This window comes from Nanorana parkeri, unplaced genomic scaffold (genome assembly GCF_000935625.1).
Source record: "Nanorana parkeri isolate BGI_ZX_2015 unplaced genomic scaffold, ASM93562v1 scaffold511, whole genome shotgun sequence".
Taxonomy (NCBI): Eukaryota; Metazoa; Chordata; class Amphibia; order Anura; family Dicroglossidae; genus Nanorana; species Nanorana parkeri.
The window spans coordinates 532,894-554,647 of NW_017306779.1; the positions used below are offsets into that span (position 1 = coordinate 532,894).

Below are 21,754 nucleotides of genomic sequence, written 5' to 3' on the forward strand. Positions count from 1 at the left end.
TTTACTTGTTAAGGAAATTCTCTGTTTACACCTGCTGCCAGCCAGCGGCTAGATTCCACGGTCGACAGCAGAGTGTAAACAATGGGGAGCAACAGCCAGCCTGCTATTGGATATTTCAAATTGCAATAGCCAATAGCAAGCTGCATATTACACACTCCCACTGAGCAGAGGAGTGGACCTGAGAGAGAACTTTCTCTCTCAAGTCTGCTCCTTTGCTCAGTGGGCATGGGTTCAAATTGAAATAGCCAAAAGCAGTCTGGTTATTGCTGCTAGCTGCTCCATTTACCTGCAGGCTACGGAAGCTAAGGGGTTTGCTTGGGAGTTACTATTAACTCTTAAGCAACCAGACAGTACAGTTATCCACCACCTACCGATCCCCGTGGGTGCCGGATAACTGGGAGTTTACTATATTATATATAAAATGTGTTTGCAGAGTAATTGGTTGATTCTACAATTGATGAATTTGCAAGCAAAAAAGCACAAAAAGTGAATGTGTAGTTTAATTTTATTTGACCAATTTGCCTCATTTAGGTAATTTTGGGTTCAGTGAAAATGCCTGTTTATTCTGTGTGTTTAAGCTATCCAATATTTTGTTAATGCACTTTATTAGTAATTAAAATGTTTTCATTTTATGTATTTCCGTAAAAAGTAGGCATGCACCGATACTAGTATCGGTGCCAATACAGAGTATATGTGCTCCAATACCTACTTCCAGTACCTTCATTGCTGGTCTATGTCTACTTACTTCCAGTACCGAAACTTCCGGTCAGAGGGAGCATGGAGCTTGTGACCCACCTCCCAGCTTCCTGATTGGCTAGGAAGACAGCTTCACATGTTTCAAGGCAGCCTGGCTTCCTAACAAGAAGACGGGCAGTATGTCATGACTTGCCTCCTGGCTTCCTGATTGGTCAGGAAGCCAGGCTACCTAGCAACAAGTGAAGCCAGGAGGTGGGTCATGACATGCCCCCTGGCTTCCTGATTGATTTGGAAGCCGACTCCACTTGTTGCTAGACAGCCTGGTTTTCTGACCAATCAGAAAGCCGGGCAGCACCTTATGACCTCCTGATTGGTCAGGAAGTCAGGCAGCCTCGAGAAGTAAAACCAGTGTTCTTTTGACATAACAGCGGCTTCCCAGGCAATCAGGAAGCCGGGCAGCGGGTCATGATCTCCCGCCCTGCTTCCTGATAGTCGGGGCGCACAGCACCGCTGTTGGTATTCAGTATCGGTGAGGATCGGAAAACATTTTTAGGCCCTCACCAAAATTCTTGCCATCAGGCCCATGATGCTCTTAATCAGACCCTGACCTTTAGGGTACCAAATAACGCATCATTTATAGATTTATTTTCAATCCAAACCTGCTTTTGGAATAAAATAACAAACAATGCCAGTTTAGAACATTGCTTCACTTCTTGTAAGACGCTCTCTTAAATTTAAGTTGACACAGTTAGCATCAGGTAACAGCAAACTATATAAGCCAGCAATGCAACAATAAACCAGGAAGTAGCTCTCATTGTAAAGCCATAAAACATGTCAGTCCTTTTACAACTGCAGCCTGGTGAAAATGAGTATAGTCACTGTGACTTTCATGGAAGAAAAAAAAACTTCCAATAAAATCTATACTGTTTTTATGATGAAAATAAATTATTCTGGATGTCTGGTTTGCCAAAGGAGCTCATTAGCATATTAAGGACATTGGCAGAGCTTAAAAACTGCAAAACAGTGTTCATATTTACAGCAAGCTAAAAATATACAAACATGATGCAGTGCTAAAATATATGAATATCTCTCTTTAAATTACATTTATCAATACAGATTATATATAATGTGTGTGTGTGCACTCCCCTTTCACCAACTGCTCCCGGTCTCTCAGATTGGAAGGGTTCTTTTTCCCAACTGCTGTTTTGAGATCTCTCCACGGGTGCTCTATGGGATTCAGATCTGGACTCATTTCTGGCCAGTCCAGTACTCTCCAGCGCTTTGTAAGAAACAATTTCTGGGTGCTTTTTGACGTGTGCTTTGGGTCATTGTCCTGCTGTAAGACCCATGACCTCTGATAGAGACCCAACTTTCTGACACTGGGCTCTACATCGCACCCCAGAATTCTTTGATAGTATTCAGATTTCATAATGCCATGCACACAGCCAAGACATCCAGTGCCTGAAGCAGCAAAGCAACCCCAAAACATAAGTAAACCTCCACCATGTTTGACTGTAGGGACTGTATTTTTTTTACTCATTTCTTTTTCTGAAAACAGTAGAATGATGGGCTGCACCAAAAACCTGTCATTTTGTTTCGTCTGTCCACAGCACAATCTCCCAAAATTTTGGCTTCCTCCAGTAAGTTTTGGCAAACTCCAATCTGGCTTTTTTATGTTTCTGCATCAACAGTGGGGCCCTCCTGGTTCTCCTACCATAGCGTCCTTTTTCATTCAGATGGCAACGTATAGTGCGAGCTGACACAGTTGTACCCGGTGCCTGAAGGTCAGCTTGAATTTGTCTGGAAGTTGGGGGTCTTTATCCACCATTCGAACAATCCCTCAAGCAATCTTTGATCAATTGTTCTCTTTCGTCCACGTCCAGGGAGATTAGCTACAGTGCCATGGGCAGTACACTTCTTGACAATGTTGCGCACAGTGGACACAGGAACATTAAGATCTCTGGAGATGGACTTGTAACCTTGAGATTGTCCATGCTTTTCCACAAAAACTTGGAATGCCTTTATTTCTTGCAATTTGGAGAAGGTGGCAATAATTTTATCCAATCCATTTTTGACGTTTTTTTATGGAATGTGTCAGATTTGGCTTTTTTTTCTCTTTTTCTCTTTTTTTCACTTTTTTTGTGTCATACCAATACAAACAAAATAAATAAACATGAGAATGCCTAAACATTTGTAATTGCAACAATTTTCTGCGCAAAGTGGTGCTTTATCTGACATAAATGTAGCCAATGTGCCTGTATATATATTGAATAAGACATCAGTGTAGAGACTTGTACAAGTGTAAAGGGCATCGTTAAAACCCACAGTTCACTTGTGAGTTATCAGTATTATATAGTGAAATAAATGTTCTATGTAATCAACAAAGTGGTCTTGCACTTTTAAATAGTGCAACAACATTTGGATCATATAAATTTATATTATGTATTTATAAAACATCTGACATATTTGGGTTTTTTAACACTAATATTAAAATTATGTACCATGTATATATTTTCAATGAGGGGTGAAAATCACAGAAGGATTTAAGAGTTTTTTCATATTTACTGTATGGCCATGTGAATATGTATTGTATGTAACATCATGTGGGCTCATCCATTGCTACTTTCATCCTCTACTCCGACACATTCATAACAGGTCACACTTCCCTACAACTCTGCTCCTACATGATCTTCTTTGGCCTGCTTGGTAGCACACAGTCTCTACCTGAAAACTCAGCACAGGTACCCATGCATGGGAGCCACCGCCTTGTGAATGCTTTGGTATTGCCGAGAAGACTTCAGACAGGGCTGCAAGGTACCAAACAGACTTTACAGGAAAAGGCTCAGAACTTGGTTTGAAAAAAGTAAACTCCCTTTTATGATGTGTCAGAGGAGAAAAGAAGAAGATAAGTCACCAGCACTCCAAAATCCTTGATCATTATGTCTTTATTGATGCTTAGTCATCTTATCACAGAAAATGAGACGTTTCAGGGAGGGGCGTCCCTTTAAAGAGGTAGCCTGAGGCAAAGGGTGGCATCTCTTTGGGTCATGTGGGGGGACTACACAATGTTTGCAGTTTTCTGCTTCCCCTTTCTGGTCAGAGCGTCCCAGGTTGCTAAGAGTCCAGCGGGGAGATGTGTAAGGACCATCCACATCTCCCCACCCAGAATGGGGTGTATTGACAACCAACTGGGATGGAATATGGTCCACTGACAGCCTATTGGACTGGGATGTGGGGGGACTGACAACCCATTAGGCTGGGATGCGGTGCATTGACAACCCATTGGGCTGGGATATGGTGGATTGACAACCCACTGGGTTGGGATGTGGTGTATTGACAACCCACTGCTTTGGTATCTGGTGCATTGACATCCTATTGGGCTGATATATGGTGTGCTGACAGCCCATTGGGCTGAGATATGGTGCACTGACAGCCCATCGTGCTGGGGTATGGTGCGTTGACAGCTAATTGGGCTAGGATGTGATAGATTGACAACCCATTGGGCTGGGATGTGGTGTATTCACAGCCAATAACGCTCATTATTGCATGCCCATTAAAGCACCAAAGCAGTGTGATTCTGCCATTTCTATATAAAATTACTGCTTACCTGTTTTGCAGGGTAAAATCTCTGAAAAACTTCCACAAACATTGGTAATCATCTGATTTTCAGCCTGAGCAAGTTTAGTAACTAGGTTAATAGGCTCCTGTCTAAAACTGACCCTTGTTCGATATTCTACTGAGCATGTACAAAATGGCTGCCTCACCATCTGCCCAAATAGCAGTTAAAGCACTTTGGGTCTCCAGGGAGAAAAGCACTATACACATATAAATGATTAAATAAACAAATAACTTTTCCCTAGGTGATCTAAGCTCATTGTTAACTCGTGTATAATAATAATAATCATCCCATGCTGATTTCATCTGAGTTCTTACATTAAGGATAGCACTATGTTTCTGAGGTGAGGTACTTACAAAAAAAAGACTTCTCAGTGTTGCAATAGGAAAGTAAATACTTTAAAGAAAGCCTACGTCATTCAGTAAGATAATTTAGTGTAGTGGAGGATAATAGCTAGCTATCTTTAATCTCTGTGTACGGTGCTGCTACTGCCACTCCTTCCTGTTACTGGGGTAACTGATGTCTATAGTAACTCAGTGACTGGCAGCTCAGAGCAAGACTGGCTGGGTCATTTAAACAGGCAGAGACCGTGGACCAAAACCTAATTGCAGAGTTCTCTGCTACCGGCCACAGGATATAAATTGACAGCCAGAATGGAATCATTATCCACTAATAGCACAAACACAGAGGACCAGATTCATCATCTTCTTCCTTTTCTGACACAGATTAAACAGTTCAATACCCACATTGAAGGTGTACTAGGGGAATCTTCCCCTAAAAATACGGAAAGCTTAGAAGAATTGGTCTTTGCACTATGTCCACTAATGAATGATCTCAATAAAACTTTCTGCGAAAAGATAACTAGAACAACAGAAACTTTACAACCGACACGTCATCTCCTAAAGAGAATTCAAGACACGTTCCAGGAACTGGGCTCCGTGGCTGGTAAGAAAACATATGCACTGTCGATAGATAGATAGAGATAGATAGATAGATAGATAGATAGATAGATAGATAGATAGATAGATAGATAGATGATATTGACCTCTAAAAAAATAAGTTATTTCTGACAGTATAAATATTTAAAAAAATATATATATTGTTTTTCTTGACACTCATTTACAACAGCAGCATTGGGATACACTGGGCAACATTGCCCAATGCAGTCCCAACGCTAGAACAAGGCAATTTGCCTTATGTCCTATGGCTTCAGTTTAACACTGCGTTGGTGTGTGCAGAAAATATATAGGGCATGTTGCAGTTTTACTCAGTTAGTTCTGATGCGCTGTAATGCATAGCAATGTCCTATAGCACATAGAATCACATAGATGGAAGGAAGAAAAAAGCACTGTAAAGCATTTTAACAATGCATTGCAATGTACGGCAATGTACACATGCTGAGTAGCGCAAACAAGCTCTTAGGGCCCATTCACACTAGGGTCTTGTATTAATCGCATGGTACTGCGCAATGCACCTACCGTTCATTACAGTGTGGCACGTGCGTTGCAGTGCCATTCATTTCAATGCACCCAATGCACTACAGTGTGCGGTGCTGTAACACCGTGTGTTGTAGTGTGGTTCAAAAATGAGGTGCAGTTGATCCACTGAAATGAATGGCACCACAAAGCACCTGCCGAACTGTAATGCACGGTAGGTGCGTTGCGCAGTACCATGTGGTAATCGCACATCCCTGGTGTGGACAGGCCCTTAATGTTAGAAGTGATATTAAGGTGTATGAAATATTGTATGTTTTGTTTTCTTTACTTTAGGTTTTATAACAAAATATTTTTCTTGCAAAGTGTTACAAAAATGTTTTCAGTTGCAAAATCAATAAAGTCAAGCAACAAATTCACCCTTTTTTTACTTGAAACATTTTTTAAAGCATATGTTAATGTTATGTTAAAGCACATTTTTCTTTATGTTATGTATAGGGAAGGGTTAGACCTTGTGTTAGGTTGTTGTTCCTGTGTCCCTGATGACGAGATTGACTGCTCTATTAGTTTTGAAGATAGTCAACAAGACAGAAATAAAGGGGAAGTCCAAAAATTCTGCGTTGTCATTAGAGCAACAGATGAGGCAAAATCCTCCTATGGGGATGCCCGTTCCTGTGACAACTCTCTAAGATGGGAATTCTGGTTACTTTGGAGAGATTTCCTTTCATTTTCTATAGAACACGAAATGCAGCAAAATCTCCCCAGCTGGACACAGACAGAAAAAAAATACTTGATAAAACTAAAAGAAATTGTCTTTACATATACTTTTACATTATATTAATATGTCGTAATCATCAACCCCAAAGAGATGCAATGCAAATATTGTGCCCTGCATTCACTGCACCCTTGCTGCTCATCTCCTTCAATCAACAATTAATGTTCAATCCTTCAATTACATGTGTATACCCAACCAATTCCAGCCACAAAATATCAAGCTTGTTTTACACAAATCTATCAAGTTTTCAAATGCTTTATCCATTATGAAAATTTTCCTCACTTAATGTGTTCTCTGACACCCATCATCTGAGCAGGAAATTAGCAGAAATCTTCCAAAGGGTAGCAGAAGGCTAGGTGTAAATTGACTAGATAGATAAAGAGCACAGGCTGGGACATTGTGCTACATGATTTAAGATACTGCAGAGGATATAGCAGTGTAAAACTGGCCAAGCAGGACATTTTCACCAGGGATAATAGACCTAACTTGTGTATGCCTAACATTTGTTTTATCCTTGAGGATGGGGAGGGTGCTGTGAATGTAAGTGATATATAGTGTGAGGCGGCTTAGATACAAACTATTCTTGCACTTAGTTTTACATTTTTTTACACAATGCAGAATGCAGTAGTGCCCTGCGAACAAAATGTATCTCCAAGAACAGATAGTAAGAAACAGGTGTTTCTCTTTGAGCACCCCAAATTTAAAAAAAGCCTCATGAACATAAAATAAACAAATATAAATAAACAAAAGATATGAAACCTCAAAATAACACCTCTAACAAAAGTTTACTTTTTTAAAAGAAAGCCTTGCAGCAAGAAAAAACAAAGGAGTTTAATCTAAAATAAAGGCCCTATTAACATAAAAATATACACTCCAATAATAAATAGAAAACCCAAAAATGCTACCCCCAAAAAAAGTTTGCTATGGACAGGACAGCAATTAAAAGTGACCAGTGACCTAAAATGACCACAAAATACCAGAAGAATTAGCATTCAGATTGAAAGTAGAGTTCCTAAGTGACCCTAATCTCTCCCTGTGCAGTTGTCAGCTTTTCCTATGTTTTCCCTCCAACAGCTTCCAATTTATACTGTGACTGCCCTGTGCCCCCTTCCCCCCTTTATAGTGAGGGGGTTGTCTTAACCCAAACCTCCTAATTGGCCCCTGTAATTCTGCTGGCTATATTTTTCTAAACTATGGTTAAAAAAATTCTACAGAAAAATCGGAACATAAATTTGCCGGGTCTCACAAGATTTGTCTAGGACCCAATGTAACAGTGAACCCCAACCTCATTCCTATATATTTTCCTAACAGGGTTTTGGCCAGGGGAGCAGTAGAGAGAATCAGGGACTGGCAAAATAGTATGTAGTAAGTAGATTATCACAGCCTATGTTTACTTAAATGCAGCACAGCACAAAGCTACCCCTTTTTTAAGGCTCCATGTATATGAAGCTGTTTGGTTGTACAAATTTTGTCTCATATAGTTGTTCAATAATTTTTTTGCATATATAATGACAAAATTGCATTGTGTGCACCAGGAATGTGTGCACAACAGGTTCTTTTGACAAATGTGTATACAAGCCCCAAGGAATAGAGATAGTGCTCAATTTGCTAAGCTATAACAGAAGGATAAGGATCTGTATTTTAGCCATTTAACTAGAAATTTCAAATTGCATTGGGCTCATTGGACTAAAAATAACTTTCCCATTTTAAATAATAAGTATCCTTTTCACATGTGTTATTTCTGTGAATCGAGCTTATAATATAAAGAGAATCATCCCCTTCTTTGAGGCTGTAATTTAGTTAAGACATTATTATCTGATTAAAATTACTTTGAATATTTATTTCAAGCTGCTTAAAAGATTTATTGGTGAGAAGATTAGATACTATGGTTACAAACAAAGGCAGCAAGGTAACTCTTAAACTGCTTGCTATGGGGTTTGTGATGTAGATAAATCTTTGTAATATCCTCTTCGCACACCGTACCGTTATACCCCTGAATCCAACGGGTGCTGAAACAACTAGTGGATGGCGCCACAGTATACAATCTAGAAGATATGTTGTCCGCACACCATTTTGCTTCAGAATGTAATCTTTATTCATATTCATTTAGCATGACATAGGAATACAATGTCTTCGGAGCCTCACAGGACCCCTTCATCAGGCAAGGTGTCCACTTGTTACCTCTACTCATTCACCAAATAAACAGTACAATAGTAAATAAACACACAACACTGGTTTGTAAAGGCACACACAAGTCCTTTATAAAAAAAAGTGTCCCATCAATGCATTCCACAGGCCAATCACATAGCCCAGCAATGTAGATCCACGTCAATCATGAAGGATGATGGCTGCTGACTCGCCAAAAGAAAAAATATCCAAACTCTTGCTGCAAAATGACAGGTCTGCTTCTGAATGTCAACAAAGGGGGTGGAACAATTCATGACATTATGGGACTTGTTCCGCCCCTTTGTTGACATTTGGGAGCAAACCTCTCATTATGACACCTCTGCTCCTGAATGTTTTTCAGGAGTAGAGCTGTTATAACAACTCTGCTCCTGAATGTTAACAAAGGGGTGCTGGAGGTTCGTTAAATGAACCAAATTTTACTAATCTCACTCATCCCTAATCAAGCAATCTGATTAGTTGCTATTAGCCACCCAATGTTTTTTTTTTACTTTACAGGGAAGCAAATGTTTAAAGTTAAAAAAAAAAGATTGTTCTAACAAAGCAAGTTTTATTATAATTTTTATTTACAAATTGATAGTGAGAACAACTACTAGTTCAGGTATTTAGAAGCAAATCACAATTGGATGAAGAAAATATTGCTTTCTCCTGCAACAGGACAAGAGCTGGCTCTTACTGAATGCTAACACTGGAATCTGCTTTGTCTTGTTCTGTAGAAAACACAGCTCTGAATTATGACACCACCACCTGCCTGAGTGCTCTAAGCACATGATTTGTCGCTGCAATATTTCTTCTGTAGTATGATAGGTCAAAGAGAGATGGATTGCATGTACTTGATAAGGAAAGTGGAAGGAAGAAAATGTTACTGGTAATTAGGAAAACAAACCAGCAAAGTGGAGAGAAAATAAATAAGATTTAGGCAAAAAATGAATTCCTATACCTAAATTACATTTCTCAGAAAATGAGCTCATTTATAAAAACTGGGTCAAAGATTAGTGACAGTGTTGACCATATCATCCAGATTCCAGCTGTCACTTTCCTAGTGTAGGTCACAAAATGAGCACAACATCTAATTTGTTTCAATGGATGACAGTTCCATTACAAAGGGTAAAACAGATGTTGACCAAAACCTAAAAAAACACTGCTAGTCCAACCTCACCTAACCATACAACTACCCAACCAATATGAGACTAGAGGGGTCTATTCACTAAGCTGCCGTAGGCAGCCGAGTGAATGATCGACCTGAAGTGAAGTGAATGACCGACCTGAAGTGAACACTGTTTGGCTATTCACTTCAGGCTAGTACGGCTGATATCAGCCGTACATCGGCTTGCTTCACATGGCTTCGGGTCGGCCGAAGTGCAGAAGGAGTTCGACTCAGCCGATCCAACATCTGGATCGGCTGAGCCGACCCTACGGCAGGCTACTCACTGCTGTTCGGTCTATTCTCATAGATGCCGAACAGCAGTGAGTGAATAGCCGAATGCCGCTGAGCGGCATTTGGCTCGGCTGTTCTGCTCGGTCCCTCACAGGGACCGAGCAGAACAGAAAAAGAGTTTAAAAAGTTTTTAAAAAGTAAATAGAAAACGATTGTGTGGAGTTAGCAGTGCCCAATAGTTTCCTATTGTCCGGCGGCTCTGCTGCCGTCAAAAAAAAAAGGAAAAAAAAATTCTCCCCCGGGCTCTGGGAGCCTCCCGCTCCCGGCCGCCCAGGAGAGAAACACTGCTGTGTCTTTCTTTTTCTTTATTCTGACACGGAGCGATGTCAGAATAGAGAAAAAAAATGTTTTCCATTGGAATGCATTGCTACATTACTATTGGCTATTGCAAATTGAAATAGCCAATAGTAATGTAGCAATGCATTCCAATGGAAAACATTTTTTTTCTCTATTCTGACATCGCTCCGTGTCAGAATAAAGAAAAAGAAAGACACTGCAATGTTTCTCTCCTTGGCAGCCTCTCGGGGGGCCAGGGAGAGTTAGCTGTTTGGAGATCAGTGTCTCTGGTTAGTAGGTAACCAGGGACTCTGATCTCTCTGCAAATTTTTTTTTTTTTTTTTTTTCAATTACAAAATTACAAAGTTAAAAACAAATGTCTTTATACAACCAAAAAACTCTCTAAACAGATTAAGGTTACAGGTCTTTGAAGGCATTCAAAATTATGCAAAGTCTCAGAGAGAGTCTCGTACTTAACCACATAGACATACTGACCTATAAATCCCTGGGTAATTGTCAATTCACCCCAAATGACTATGGGACGCCATAGGGAAGATGGGTCCTCAACCATATGACATCAGCACAAATGTTACCTCCTTCAGAGCCCCACAACCATTACTGGCTGCTGTGACTATCCTTAAAGCACATTTCCACCTTTGCAAAGGTATTTTTTTAAAATATATGCCAGCAATGTACACAGAGTATACCTGAAGCAGGAATATGCAGCTGATGTATATGGAATCAGAAATTTACATTTTTTGTTAGCTTTTCTCTTTATATCCTCATAGAAATAGCTGCCTCTGCACTGTGCAGGCAATATGTGTATATCCCCCCCCCCCCCCCCCGACAGTGTATTGTGTGTAAAGGCAGAGCTGGTGTTTAGTGATCGTGTTACAAAGGGTGACAGGGAGGGGGGCAGCTGTTTATGGTCTGACACCCTGATGTCTGACTAAATTTCCTTTGGAGAAAATGTGGATTTTTTTAGGCCTAATAAAACCTTCATGAAAAAAATTAAGAAAGCCTGCAATGTAAGCCATGAAAATGAGCACACATATACACCATCAATGTACCTCTTCATTACCACAATACATGATAATCACTTACAAAGGTTAACATGGACTTTAAAATCTCGACTCGATGAAATAAAAAAAAAAAAATAAATAAATAGAGATAATTCAAAAAACAACAACCGCAGTCCCGTTCGCTCGTTATGAACTCCCGCAACATAATGTAATTTTGACAGATGGCGGCAACATAAAAACAATTGGGTGTAGCTAGTGGTGACAGCTAGCTCCGCCCCAACTTTTTACAGCTGTAGGGCATCTGACAGGGGAGCCATGATTGGGCAACGTCATCATGACTTTCTCCAATCATGGCTTACAGAGCACTGGACCCTGATTGGGCAAAGTCTTTCTCCTGACCTTTGGTCAGGTGGGTGAACAGCTCGCCGAATGCCCTGACCATTTGTCTGGTCTCCGAACACACGAACTGCTGCTGACTGTATATCTTTAACCATCACATACTCCTATACATACATATACTTACATATACTCACTGAAATAACAGGCATGTCAAAACTGACACTGTAATTGCTAGTAGGAGTATACCAGGCTGTCTGCTGTCTTTCACATTTGGTTCCATGCCTAACTTTTAGAACTCTATTTCCTTAAATAAACAACATTGTCTTGCAGCTGTGTAAAAGCACAGTGTACTATTCATGAGGCTCTGAGTGACATTGTCCCCATTGTGATATGTATTTATTTATGTACCTGAGTTGTATGGTACATTGCTTCTGAAATTCTGCCATGGACACACTGGACAATGAAATCAGCCGTACAAGACTGAAGTGAATAGCCGAACAGCATTGGGCTCACTTTACTTCGGCTGGGTTATTCACTCAGCTGCCTTTGGCAGCTTTGTAAATAAACCCCTTAGTGTTCTTTGTGTATTTCTTCCAGATCCAGCATGGGACTTTGCCTTTGTGCAGGAGCTTCCTCTAAAAAAAAAAAGACTGATTACTGCTGTTTTATCTCCTTGTGCAGAGTTACTGGTCTTGTCTCTGCCCCCTCCTGTGGTTTTGTGCAGGCAGCCTCTAGTGGATGGACCTGCTGGATCCCTACCACAGCTCTGGTCTCTGTACTGTGCACAGCACAGTGATGATGCCCAGATATTGTAGCATTTGGTGCACAGTCCTGTGTGTTTATCACTGATAGCTTTACAAGGTAATAAATGGATTTGTAAAGGCATTTGGCACGCAAAAAGTGGATTTATATCCTTTGTGTCTATTGAGGACTATATTTAAATAAACTTTTTTGTGCCTGGAGTTCAGCTTAAAAATTCAACCGTTTTTTAGTTGTGGATAGAGTGGAGAGGGATTCAAATACATATCAAGTTGTTATTGCTGTCTGTTTCTCTGTTAGTTTGAGTTCTCTGTCTGTCCAGGTGACCATTATCACTGAAATTGAAGGAAAATCCCAAATTTTGGGCTGTCACCAGAACAGGAATAGAGGGAAAAATATTTCAATGGGGAAATTAGTTCTGGTGACCCTTCTGACCACCAGGGATTTCCCTTTCTTTGGAGAGATTTCCTTTCACTTCCTGTTGTGTCCTGTTTTGACACAACAGGACACAGATGGCAAAAAAACAAAAACTGATAGTGTTATATCCCTCCCTTACTCTATTCAAAACTAATAAAAAAAGTTTTGCCTTCAACTCTACTTTAAGTTAATTTCAGATTTGAAGTTTATGTTTTGTAACTTCAGAACTCATCAACTACATTTCTGAAGTCAGCCAAATACTTGAGAAGACAGCAAAAGACCTTAAACTAGCCAAGAAACAATTAAATCTCACCACTCAGAATAAAGATGCCATGCGTGAGGATGGGAGCAGCAATCTGACAGACAGGTTCACAAGTTGTGACACTGAGGGACTAATTTACAATAAAGAGATTACTTGTACCGCCGAATCTCCTGAACTAGAAGAGAATTTATCTGAGAAAAAAGATTCACTTTTAAATGCCCAAAGGGATGAAACTGACAACACAGTTATAAGTGATACAAATGATCAGTGCTATAAAACCGACAGCGTAGAAGAAAGCCACCAAACACTGGAGCAGAAGGATAAGAATAATAATAGGTCATTACATGAAGAGCAAACCTATACAGTGGATGAACATATGGCCCGACATCAGGAATTAAATGACAAAACAGATCACCAGCAAGAGTATACAGGTAGCAAAGAAGAGATAATGGACATATCTGCTACTGAGCTCACGTTAAATGGAACAACTGTAAACCTCTCGCCAGAACACTTACTGAACGCTGATCACTGGATCTACAAAGAGTAAGTAAACGTAACTTCTGTTTAATGACTAAAGTCGATGTAAACACTGAATGAATGACATTTAGTTTACTAAAGCATGGAGTGTCATAAACAATTGCTCCTTTCTGTCTTCATGCACGTACTCCATTAATGAACAATGGCTGTATGGCATTTCTCCAAACTGGTTTCCTCATGTTAACAACAGTTGATCATGGCTGCCTAATGTGTGTTGCCCTGTATAGACAGGAATTGAGGGTAAATCTCTCCAGTCTTTCCACAGATTGCAAGAACACATGTTTTTTCACTAAAATGTTAGTATGTATACATAGGGATGTGGGACTCAAAGTGACACTAAACTCAGGCGTTAATGCTTAAAAATGCATTCAAGTACCGTAACTATTAACAAAAATGTATCTTATTTGTGTATCACTCAGCTGTAGATCCTCAAATCATCTCTGAATTGGTGCTGACACTGCCCTGCCTTCTGGAGGGAGGCTACTTTTGTTCACCGGGTTCTGTGTGTGTTGTAAATTAGCCACCACTCTAAGCTCACTCCCTTGACGGACTACAGTCTCAATACAAATCAGTAAACCAAATGTGAGATTGTAGTCCATCACAAGATCGAGCTTGGACCAGTGACTACTTTACAACACACCCAGGGGCCCTGGGGAACAACAGTAGCCCCCCTCCAGAAGGAGGGACAGTGCCAGCACAAATTCAGAGATGATTTGAGGATCTATAGCTGAGTGATACACAAAAAGGTTACATTTTTGTTACTAGATAAGTTACTTGAGTGCATTTTTAAGAATTCACCTAAAAGCATCAGAACTATAACAAACTGTAGGCAATTACTGCTGATGTGTGCTTGTCTGGGGGGAAGGTGGGGGTACTGGCAGTGTCTATAATAATGTTCACTTATTCTTAAGATGCTCACTGAAAAGCTTAGTTGGCAGCAACACATGTTCACAGGCACATCATTTTCCCTGAAGTGCACTTCTACCTCAAAAGACTCCACTTGGCACACCATCACCCAAAATTGTATATTCTAAAAGGCTGTAATCATATACTTCATACTTAGTACATTGGTATCTTATCATGTCTTTATAAATATGAAATAGAAGAGTATATGCATCTAGCTCAGTCTTTATTTAATCTTTGATACCCAACATCACATAATTTCCCTGCTGGTCTCTCACACTCTTCCATGGTTGCTAGGGGGTGTTTTACACTTCACCATAGTTCTCTTTCATTCCTCACAGCTCTTCCAGTGTTTTGTCTCACCTCCACTATTATTAATATTATTATTATTATTGTTGTAAACCATTGTAACAATGGTTTGTGCAGCACTTTACAAAATAAAGGAAGACAGTACAATTCATATCATGCAAGGCAAGAGGGTTAAGAGGACCCTTCTCATAAGAGCTCACAATCCAAAAGGTAGGGGCAATAGATACAAAAGGAGGTAATTGTGTGAAGATGAGTTGATGGAGAAGGTAAAAATTAATTTGTTACATAGACTGTACACTTAGATTTTTAAGATCTCGCAAGGTAGGTTAGGCTTCCCTGGATAGAACATTTTTCAGGGATTGCCTAAAGGTGGACAGAGTAGGAAATAATGGGAAAATTAGGGTAGGGAGTTCCAGAAGATGAAAGAGACTCTAGAGAAGTGCTGGAGGTGCCCATGAGAGGAGGTGATGAGGGAGTTAGAGAGCAGGTGATCTTGGGAGGAGTGAAGAGGGCAGTTTAGGTGATATTCTAAGATGAGTTTGGTTATGCATCTTTAGCAAGAGTTGCGGATGGCTTTGTATGTTATTTTTAGTATTTTGACTTTTATTTGTTGGGCGAGTGAATGTGAGTGGATTGATTGGCAGAGAGAGGTGGCGGAACGGGACCAGTTAGTAAGGTGGATTAGTCTGACAGCAGCCTTCACAATAGACTGAAGGGATGATAGCAAATGTAAAGGTAGTCTTATGAGGAGGGATCAAGTACCAGTGTTTTCAGTTTGCAAATATCAGCAAGTGCCAGTTTCTCAAGAATTACTTATTGGTAAAATTGATAGGTAAACCACAAGTGTGTTCCCAAAAAAAACCATAAGCACATAAACACACTTCCAATTGAAATTCAGGTGCCTCCTGTCTCCCCTTGTGGGCCCCACCAAGGAGGTTTTAGCCTTTAGTTTGCCGTGCTCCTGACACAAATAAACATTATAAATACTACCTCTGCCTTTCTGATGAAGCTGACTGCAAAACACACTGAACCTAGCCACTTAAGGTGCCCACACACTGCACGATTCTCGTACGAGAATCGCGGGAAATTCCGCGATTGTACGATAATCGTGCAGTGTATGGAAGACGTGCAACGATTTCTACTTTACGGTCGCACGTCTTCCGTCGAACAAGCAGGCTGGAAAACCACCGGGAATCGTACGATTCTCGGCGACTTAGTGGCCTGCTGGTTCGACAACTGCCCGTTTGCAGTCATCGGAAGACCGCCCCTCATTGCAGTCATTGCAAGCCCGCCCCTCAGGGGGGCAGGCTTGTCATGATCACAAGTACGATCTGCCTGTCCAAGAGGGGCAGATTGCACGTTTTTTTAAGTACTTTACAACCCTCGCAAGACAAAAGTCTTGCAAGGGTTGTAAAGTGTATGGGCACCTTTACACCCTACTGTCCAAACTGGCTATATACAAGGTAAACATTTCTAAAAGAGAAAGTGCATCCCTAAAAGAGGACGTGTCGGAACAAGGACCTTCTCTTCAGGATTTTGCTGATTTGAAAATTAGTTATAAAATTACAATAACTTGTAAAAGATTATATGATTTTAGAAACTGGGTTTACATCTAATGTAATGGTGCAAATGTCTTATCTTTTTTTTATTCTAACTTTGTTTTTATTTTTGTGTAATTTCTTTTTACTTATGCTTGTCATAGGTGCACTTTAAATCTGACAGAGCTTATATTTTCACTTCTTCAAAAAATGTGTCATCAAATGAATCCAACCACATAGAAATGTAATTTTCAATTTGACAATGTTATATTTTTCAGATACACATTAGAAGTCGAAGGTGAGGATGAAGAACAGTTGGCCTGCTTCATTAAGGCTCCTTCTTTTGTCCTGCAGAGACTAAAATGTAGATTTATTAATGAAATTAGCTCATTAGTGGTGTCAGATGGAGAAGAATTGGTCAGCAGTGTTTTGAATATTTCAAGTCAAGAAACTGATCTTAAAATCCCATTTCCCATCAGTATTTCAATTCCATTCAACAGTCATTATAGAGGAAGTTACAAGGACGTAATGGTTAAAACAATTGATGAAAAACTTAAAGCGAGTTATTTAACACCAATCTCTTTAGATGGTTATCATGGGAATCACAAGGTTAGTACAATTTTGTATTCATTTTACTTTATTCTTTGTACTACTAATGTTTATTGATATGAGTATTAATATTCCTTTTTTGGGGGAGACTTCAAATTAAAAGATTAAAAAAAAGAGATACTCCCGAAACAATGTATGTCCTTTTGGAACATGATGATGAAACAAATGATATAAAAGTGTATTAAATTATGATTATTTTTGCAGCTTCATTAGTTCTGGAATTAGCTCCTTACAGGCTTATATAAGAGAGTGCAAAGGACAATGACTGTGTGTAAAGCACAATAACCCAAAACAAACCATCTGGTTTGAGTTTACCATAGATAAGTGACATGAAGAAGAATGGCTTCCTGGCTACTGACAGACTGAATGACAACAAAGGATGTCTTACCTCTGCAGAATTATCAGTGATATTAGGCACATACATCATCTTCACTGGATCAGATAAAACCATATGGGCAGTGGTATTACCAGTAAACATCTAACTCATGTCAGTGTTATTATAAATCTTTCTGCTGATGAGATTGGTTAAAAGTAGCGACAATACCGAGTATTTGGGCGAGTACTCGTACCCAGCTTCCTGATTGGTCGAGAAGCTGGCCAATCAGGAAGCCGGGCGCAGTGTAATGACGCGGCGCCCGGCTTACTGATGGGCCGGGAAGCAGGAGCCAGCTTCCTGGCCAATCAGGAAGCCGAACGCCACATCATTACACAGCACCCGGCTTCCATGATTGGCCAGCAAGCCTTTACACGCTGCCGGCTAATCAGAAAGCCAGGTGGCGAGTCATTACACGCCGCCTGTCTTCCTGAATGGGACTTCCGGTACTCGTACTCGGTACCAAAATACCGGTATCAGTGCATCCCTAGTTAAAACCTAGTGGTAGTGGCTTCAGTGCAGTGCTCTATTGAATCTAGACTATGGCCGATAACCACCCAACACATGACCACAGTCAACTGATTTGAAAACAACTGATTTTTAAATAATGTGATCAGTATCACGCCTTTAATATTCCGGCCAGGAACACCTCCTCTAAATGGTTGACTGCTTGTCCAAAATGTTTTCTCCCCCTACCTGACCTCCCACATCTACTCTGGTCCTGCCCTCTTATTCAATCCTTTTGGTCCACAATATTAAATTTCATGAACTCCCACTCCCGTAAGACGAGAACGCTGTCCCCTGCCTTGTGCTTACTACACGCCCCTCCCATGCGCACAGGAGATACTCCCTCCCACCCGACCCGCTGGGAGCATCTTTGCCTCCTGACAGCAAAAAAGGCGATTCTGTGCAATTGGATCGTACCGGAACCCCCATCCATGGCCACCTTCCGCCCCCTGCTCAATCGCCTGTTACTGCTGGATAAACTAGATACGAAATTTAACCAATTGCGTACTAAAAACTTCTTCGACACTTGGACATCTTATGTGGCTGCGGAGTATTCCCTGCAGCAATTGCAAGACTTGATGTCCATTTTTCGCTTTTCTAACTGGTATCTGGAGGCCCAACTGTCTGGCACCTTAGGTTCATTAGATGTCCTCAGTCCCTAACATCCCTTGTCTTATGTTCTATGGTTCTCACCTACCGTACATTTGGAGGCTCAGTCCTCCTGATATGCCCACGAGTCCCCACGCCATGGAGATATGGTCCCCTACTCACGGTTCTGACCCTCACGGCCTTAGGGTCACCTGGTTATAGCTATTTTAGTTTTTCCACCCGCGATATAGAGCCGCATACATGTGTTCCACCATATTGTGATATGGGTTCTTCTTTAATATTGCTTTTATATATTCGTTAAGCATGCCTGGATCGCAGTATGTGTAACGATGCATGATCCCTGTTTCATGTCATTTTGGAATATGTATGTATTGACTTTCTTCTGTTTTTTCAATAAAAATCTAACATGCTAAAAAAAAAATAAAAAAAAAATAATGTGATCAGTGAGCCACTGGGGTTGATTTACTAACCTTATAAACACGCCACGAACAAGTATACACATCTGTAGTGTGTTCCCTCCCAGCATGATCTATTGGTGGAATCTAGACACCTTTGTAGTGTGTACACACCCAGCAGGTGTGTTGTGCAAAGCCCTGCATGAATTGCTAGGGGATGTTGGGTAAATTAGCTCTATGTTGTGTTGCTTGCGTTGATGAATGCAGGAATGTAAATGCATGAGCTAACCATTTTTGTCTAAACTGTGAAGCAGCATTACATATGCATCATGTGCATGATTTTTCCATATATGGCATTAGTGGAAATATGCTTTTAGAGACATTTTGGTTGATAAATATGTTTTGCTGTGTAAAAATCACACGCACCTAGTGCGTACGTGTGTTAAGGTTAGTAAATCACCCCCACTGTGTCTTAGTTTCTGAAGCTGGGAAGGCTTATAATATACTTAGTAGTTAATTGGGAATCAATGGAAAGCATTCTATTTCTGCACCCCCCCACCACCATTCACAGATATGACATGCTATTACATAGCTTTAGACTCTTCTTTGATTGTCAGAACAGTGTGTATCCAATAAACAGTGTTTTTTAAAAGAAAGTTTGCAGTCAGCAATTTGTTTATAGGAGGTTTTAAAAAAATAAATAATAATAATAATAAATTCTATACATTGCTGTACGATAATTAAATAAAATGGTATAGTGAATTTAGCATGTGTATACCATTGTGAAATCAACACATGGTGGCAGCATTGAATAGGGCCAACAGTTACACATTGTTGGAATCAGTCTAAAGGAAAGTGAGGTTTTAGTGTAAACACAGAAACTGCCTTTGACTAGCCACAACTGTAAGTAAAGCAAACAAATTGCATGTATATGCTGGCCCAGCCGTTTTTGCTTTTGAAGAATTCCCAATGAAATCACTGAGGCTGGAACCCAATTCTGATAAACAGCAACAGTGAGAAGAGGAGATTACTGAAGGTACTTTGCAAAAATGTCACAAAGGGTTGTTCCTCTCGTGCTTCCCCAAAAAAGACTCAAACTTGAATCCAAACAGTTTGACTGTGCATATGCCTACTGTTTATGTTCTCTGCCACTCATGCCTACTGTTTATGTTCTTATCTTCCACATTCATAATAATTGCATAGTGATATTGTTGTATTATCTAACATCTGTAAGAGAACTGCTGCTTATTATAAATGTCTTCTCAGGTTTATTATTTGTTTTAACCACTTGCTGACCGGGGTGTTTACACCCCCTTCCTGTCCAGGCCATTTTTCAGTATTCAGCACTGCAGTACTTTGACTGACATTTATTCCGTCATGCAATGCTGTACTGAAATGAATTTTATACCATTTTTTGGGGACAGATAGAGCTTTCTTTTGGTGGTATTTAATCACCACTTGGGTTTTTATTTTTTACTATATAATGAAAAAAGTACAGAAAAATTGGGCAAATTCTTTTTTCCTACGTTATGTTATAAAACAGTTATTATTACACAAATTTTTGGCAAAATATAAAAGACGGGGTCTTGTCGGGTAAAAAGACACCAAACATGTTAAGCTTTAAAATTGCATGCGTCCGCGAACTCGCAAAAACTACCATACCCAAAATTGGCCATAGGTGACGCTTCAAAAGCTTTTTAAGACCCTAAATGTCACCTAGGGACCCCCAGAGAAGCTGATGAAGCAAACACCTGCTTCACCAGCTTCTCTCTGGTTTCTGTACCGGAGAGTGACACTGAATGCAGTAATACACATCACTGCCTGCATTCCTAAGAGGAGGAGGAGATCAAACGGAGCTCGTGTACTGAGCTCCATTTGATCTCCGGCCTCAGAGCGAGTCACAGCTGCTGTGCTGGTCCCGGGCTCCCACCGGGCACAGCGGAGCTCGGGATCGCCAGCAGCAGCTGCGGAGGAGGGCGCACACCCGCGCACACCCACTCGCATATTACAAGCAATCGGGCGTCTCTACAGATGCCCGAACGCCTGTATGTAAACAGCCTAGCGGCAGGCATGAGCAGGGCGGGTTGGGACGTTTAAAAACGCCCACCCGCATTCCAGAAGCCGCTGCCCGGCCGTTTAATTACAACAGCCAGATAGCAGGTGGTTAAAGTAGATAAGATTGATCATCATGATCATTTAAAATTAAATTATTTTTTTTGGCGCCACTTAGTTATAAAATGCTTATTTTTCTCTGCAAATTTTCCCATTTATTATGACACCAAAATTATGTTTCTTTTGCAAAGCACGATAAAGTAATTTACAAATGCAACTAAGACTTTTTTTTATTTTGTGTATAAGTTCTTATGCTTCAAAAATAGAATACATGGAAACATAAAAACAATTTTATAAAAACAATTTAAAGAAAACAAAAATAACAAAAAACATGGTGTGAAAGCAGAACTTTTTCTACTTTCAGGTTTGCATCAGAAACTCCTGTGTAAATAAATAAATAATGTATACGTTTTAATTAACTGCTCCTGGGAGCAGCAGCTAATGTAAAGGTGCCCATACACCCAACAACCCTCGCAAGACTTTTGTCTTGCGAGGGTTGTAAAGTAATTTATAAAAAATGTACGATCTGCCCATCTTGGACAGGCAGATCGTACTTGCGATCATCGCAAGCCCGCCCCCCTGAGGGGCGGGCCTCCGATGCCTGCAATGCTGAACGGGCAGTGTGCGCGTGCGCACACCGGCCCG

General features: G+C 40.4%; 1 protein-coding gene across 1 annotated transcript in view; it reads left to right on the plus strand.

Annotated features, from left to right (window-relative positions):
* The first annotated feature begins 5,247 nt into the window (after window positions 1–5,247).
* The window catches only part of DTHD1 (death domain containing 1), a 41,159-nt gene continuing 24,652 nt past the window's right edge, over window positions 5,248–21,754 (plus strand). Inside the window, exons 1-3 of the mRNA XM_018561261.1 lie at window positions 5,248–5,257; window positions 13,181–13,760; window positions 16,783–17,113. Of these exons, the coding sequence (XP_018416763.1) occupies window positions 13,288–13,760; window positions 16,783–17,113 (804 nt within the window). The 5' untranslated portion in view covers window positions 5,248–5,257; window positions 13,181–13,287. The remainder of the gene's footprint in view (window positions 5,258–13,180; window positions 13,761–16,782; window positions 17,114–21,754) is intronic.